The 2,381-nt window shown below is 41.5% G+C and overlaps 1 protein-coding gene across 1 annotated transcript in view; it reads left to right on the plus strand.

Annotated features, from left to right (window-relative positions):
• LOC106809177 (cation channel sperm-associated protein subunit beta-like) overlaps positions 1 to 2,381 on the plus strand; it is a 49,552-nt gene that overhangs the window by 34,000 nt on the left and 13,171 nt on the right. The window contains exons 8-9 of the mRNA XM_014812165.1: positions 585 to 784; positions 1,985 to 2,140. Coding sequence (XP_014667651.1) covers positions 585 to 784; positions 1,985 to 2,140 — 356 coding nt within the window. The remainder of the gene's footprint in view (positions 1 to 584; positions 785 to 1,984; positions 2,141 to 2,381) is intronic.

Genomic DNA, 2,381 nt, shown 5'->3' on the forward strand with positions numbered 1-2,381 from the left:
GGTACCCGCAGCTAGTATTAGATATATATGCACACACACACACACACAGCTAATACAGTGTATACGCGCATTACATACATTGTATAAATCGACAAAATGATGACTTACGCGTACGTCGTCATTTTCCTAAGTCGACACCAATATGCTGGTCCCAAAAGTGTCGGCTTATGCAAGTTTTACTGTACTTTCTATTTCATGCAAACAAGTGACAGATCCAGGGGGCAGGAGACCCCCCCCCCCTATTTTTGAACAAACACATACATAGAAGCAAAGATCGTGTACAATTGTACATGATCTTTAATAGAAGTGAGTGGCCTTGTCGGTCTGTGCTCCCTTTTTTTTTAATCAAAACTGGACTCCGACTCGGACTCGGGTGGTGTGGACTCAGACTCGGACTCGGACTCGGGTGGCGCGGACTCGGACTCGGGGGGTGCGGACTCGACTACAACACTGATGCACGTACGGACGCACGCAGGGACGAACGTATGGATATATATACTGTGTAGGATTTATTGATATGTTATATTATTCCTTGTGTGAGAATCGTCCGCGTGTATCTCTATAGTTTGTCTTCGTGCGTGCAGGAGACTTGGTGGCTGTGTTATACACTGGCGCGACTGATCACAGCTGGCAGGTCGAGGATGGCGCCGTCTACAGCTTTGCACCATTTACGACGTGGGTGCCCGTCTATACGGCTGAGACTGCACCCGCTCAGCTGCAAGCGGTGCTATCCGTGCAGCACAACCACCACAGAGATGCAGTCACCTTGCTCTATCAGACAAATGTACGTTCAGACAAATCAACAGTCGCACGTAAGCTAGGCTCAGTCACTGCCAACGAAACCAATCCGCCCCCACATGGACATGCTACAACACCTATATATAACCCCCTATATATCTATCATATCAGGAGTATATGAGACAAACATATTAATTATCATTAATAATTATTTTACATGATCTATATATATGTATATATATATATATATACATATATAAATCATATAAAATAATTAATAATGATAATTAATATGTTTGATATATAGATATGATCAAGAGTTAATGAGACAAATTTATTTGTCTCATTATCTCCTGATATGATAGATATATAGTATATATATCGGTATGATAGTATAAATATATATATATATATATATATATATATATATATATAAAGATATATATGTTTGAATAAACGCGTGCCATATTTCTGCTCCTATGACTGGTGATGGAAGCTGTGTATCAATTAGCCAATTAAATTATTGCAGCACCAAACCATGGCTTGATGGTGGGCACGTAACATGAGGTTCTTCAGCATTGCTTCTGCTAGTGCGAGCTTCCAAGCTTCACTCTGACAATTTAAGGTTTTGCCATATTAGTTGGTGACTCTTGGTCAGGGATTGTACAACTCACAAACACATTCCTCCAGTTGCTAAACACATGTCTCTTTTTTGTCACATCCTATATATTTAGACACACACGATTATCACAATAATAAATATGTATCTCTTGCAGTGTCACAAATAATTGAATTTAAATTTTAAGTTTTGTGATAAATTCTTATCCAATCAGTGGCTTTGTGATAGAAAAATGCCAAGTTTCTAATATTGTCTGTTTTATCGTAGCTGCGATGTGTCAACCGTTTATTCTCCTATGTTAGCATTACTCGTGACAATGCTTATAGCATCTTAATTCGTAACATTATGATGTTTTTGATAACGAGATTCAGGGATCGAAACCTGCATAGCGGACGGACACAGAATATTTTAATTATACACATTTTACAATAATTAACTCGACGTGTGTAGTAGAAAAACCTGTATGCTTGCAGTTTTGTTAAGCACATTGTGATCACACATCAAGTGACGGGTATATAATGAGACGATCGATGTCCCCATGTATTTGGGCCAAGAAAATGAATTAAAAGGTCATAATCTTTTACAGGCTTTTTTATACCGTGGATACGCTCTTATATTTAACTGTAGGAGGGAAAGAGGCATGTGGCAGTTAGACAGCTGGACAGCGTAGGAAATTTATCCAAAAAGGTCTTCTTCCCGCCCTTCTCGTTCCCGGATGGCAGTTTGATTAGTACGCTCACCTTTAATCCAACCTCCAACGACCTCTACGCTACAGGATCGGAGGTATATGTGCAACCAGTTCTAAAAGTCGTAAACTGGTTGATCGGCGTGTATGTGCGTGTGTGTGTGTGTGTGTGTGTGTGCGTGCGTGCGTGCGTGCGTGCGTGCGTGCGTGCGTGCGTGCGTGCGTGCGTGCGTGCGTGCGTACGTCGTGCGTGCGTCGCGTGTGTGTTTAGTGCGTTGTGTGTGTGTGTGTCGCGCGTCGCGTGTAGTGGTGGTGGGTGGTGTAAGTAGTTAGTGGGTT

This window comes from Priapulus caudatus, unplaced genomic scaffold, assembly GCF_000485595.1.
Source record: "Priapulus caudatus unplaced genomic scaffold, Priapulus_caudatus-5.0.1 Scaffold334, whole genome shotgun sequence".
Classification (NCBI taxonomy): Eukaryota; Metazoa; Priapulida; class Priapulimorpha; order Priapulimorphida; family Priapulidae; genus Priapulus; species Priapulus caudatus.